This window comes from Eimeria mitis, genomic scaffold, assembly GCF_000499745.2.
Source record: "Eimeria mitis Houghton genomic scaffold, Emh_scaff4012, whole genome shotgun sequence".
In the NCBI taxonomy this organism is placed as follows: Eukaryota; Apicomplexa; class Conoidasida; order Eucoccidiorida; family Eimeriidae; genus Eimeria; species Eimeria mitis.
In genome coordinates, this window is record NW_013572348.1 from 908 (window position 1) to 2,559 (window position 1,652).

Below are 1,652 nucleotides of genomic sequence, written 5' to 3' on the forward strand. Positions count from 1 at the left end.
CGTCCATGAGGCAGCTAGCCATTACCTGCGTGGGTAAAGGCGAATTCACTCTTGAACCTCCCGATATCCCTCTCAAAAAAGATGAGGAAGAAGCCTTGTTGCTTCCCCCTTGCGCTCCAGACCCCTGTCCCTTCATCTCCGTCAGCGGATTCACTGGGGACGCTGCTGTCTTCAACGGCATCTTCTTAAGGGGAGACCCACATGGCAGTTTGCCCCGCTTCCTGCAAGACACGCTGAACCCTCCTGCTCACTTTCTGTGGGCGCAGGAGACCCCCCCAAAAGCAGGCAGACAAGGCAAACGGCTCATCTGGCGCATCACACAGGCTGACCCCAACACTGCTGCCCAGAACACAGGGCTCACTGCAGCGGCAACCGGCGGAGACTGTGCTGCGGAGACAGGCGGAGGCGATGCAGCCGTTGGGTGCACAGACAGCTGGGAAGTGGGCGTCGCTGGGACAGAAACCACCAGCAAACCGCAGAAAGCCACATTTAAATGCATTGATGAAGAGACTCGAGCCGAGCTGGAGGCACAGCAGCTAGGACCGGAGGACTCGGAAGAGCAGCAGGCAGTGCCACAGGGTCCCCCAGTGACTGTAGTAGCTGGAGTGGAGATGGTCTGTGAGGACCAGCAGGAAGTGCAGGAAAAATCCGGCAAGTCTTGTGAGGCTCTGAAGAAGATGCTCAAGTGCGACTTCTTGCTCGCAGATGCGGGAGTGGATCTTCCCTCGTTTCTGCCGCCAGACGCCACGCTTGCGCTCGCCTGTCCCCAGACCTGTGGTCTCTGCAAGCAGTGCGCCAGAGGTTGCCCCCTGTGGTTCCTGGGGAACAGACATTGCGACCAAGCCTGCAACGTTGCCGCCTGTCAGTACGACAGGGGAGACTGTGGCAGCACGGGCCAGGCTGCCGCAGCACCGCATCAGGATGCAGAGGCTACTGACGAAGAGGATGAAGAGGATTTCGTTGCTTTGGGTCCGCACGAACCCCAGAAGAAGCAGCAGCAGCAGTCGGAAGAAGACGAAGAAGACGAAGACGATCCTGCTACAGCGTGCGAGGACGACCCCCAAGTCAAAGCTATGGGATTCACATGCAAGGTTCTCTACGCGGTAGCTGAAGGGACTCCTGAGGGCTGCAACAGTCGCTTGCAGGATCTGCGCCCAGACGAGGCCCTGCCTCCTGGAGTGCCTCCCATCACAAGGGTTAAAGATGCCTGCCCCAAGACCTGCAGAGCTTGCAACGGTATGCATTCTACTGTATCCTCTCCAGACCTTTATTAGTTGCACCATGAGTTCATTCTACTGTATACTTTCCATAGTTCTATTGGCTGCACCTCCGTTTGCTGTACAGAGCAAAATGGAGGTGCAGTCAGTAGAGATATGGATGGATACAGTAGAATGAGCGCATGCCCAAATATCTCGTTGTCATATGTATGAGTAAACTACAGGAACGTGGCAGTGCAGTGCTCGTAGAGTGCAGAGAAAATCAGGCAGATTCTGCGCTATGAGTGCTCCCTCGAGCTGCGTGTTGCAATTGTGGAGTATTTGTTTAGATCCTGACAGACTGCGGCGCCCTGGATCGCGGGCAACAGATTCCGCATCTTGCCAAGATGATCCTATGGTGACGGAGATGGGCTACAGTTGTAAGCTGCTCCTGGC

At 56.1% G+C, this 1,652-nt stretch overlaps 1 protein-coding gene across 1 annotated transcript in view; it reads left to right on the forward strand.

Annotated features, from left to right (window-relative positions):
• EMH_0071560 (thrombospondin type 1 domain-containing protein, putative) overlaps positions 1–1,652 on the forward strand; it is a gene marked incomplete at both ends in the record, with an annotated part of 5,436 nt that overhangs the window by 788 nt on the left and 2,996 nt on the right. The window contains 2 exons of the mRNA XM_013499119.1: positions 121–1,236; positions 1,547–1,636. Coding sequence (XP_013354573.1) covers positions 121–1,236; positions 1,547–1,636 — 1,206 coding nt within the window. The remainder of the gene's footprint in view (positions 1–120; positions 1,237–1,546; positions 1,637–1,652) is intronic.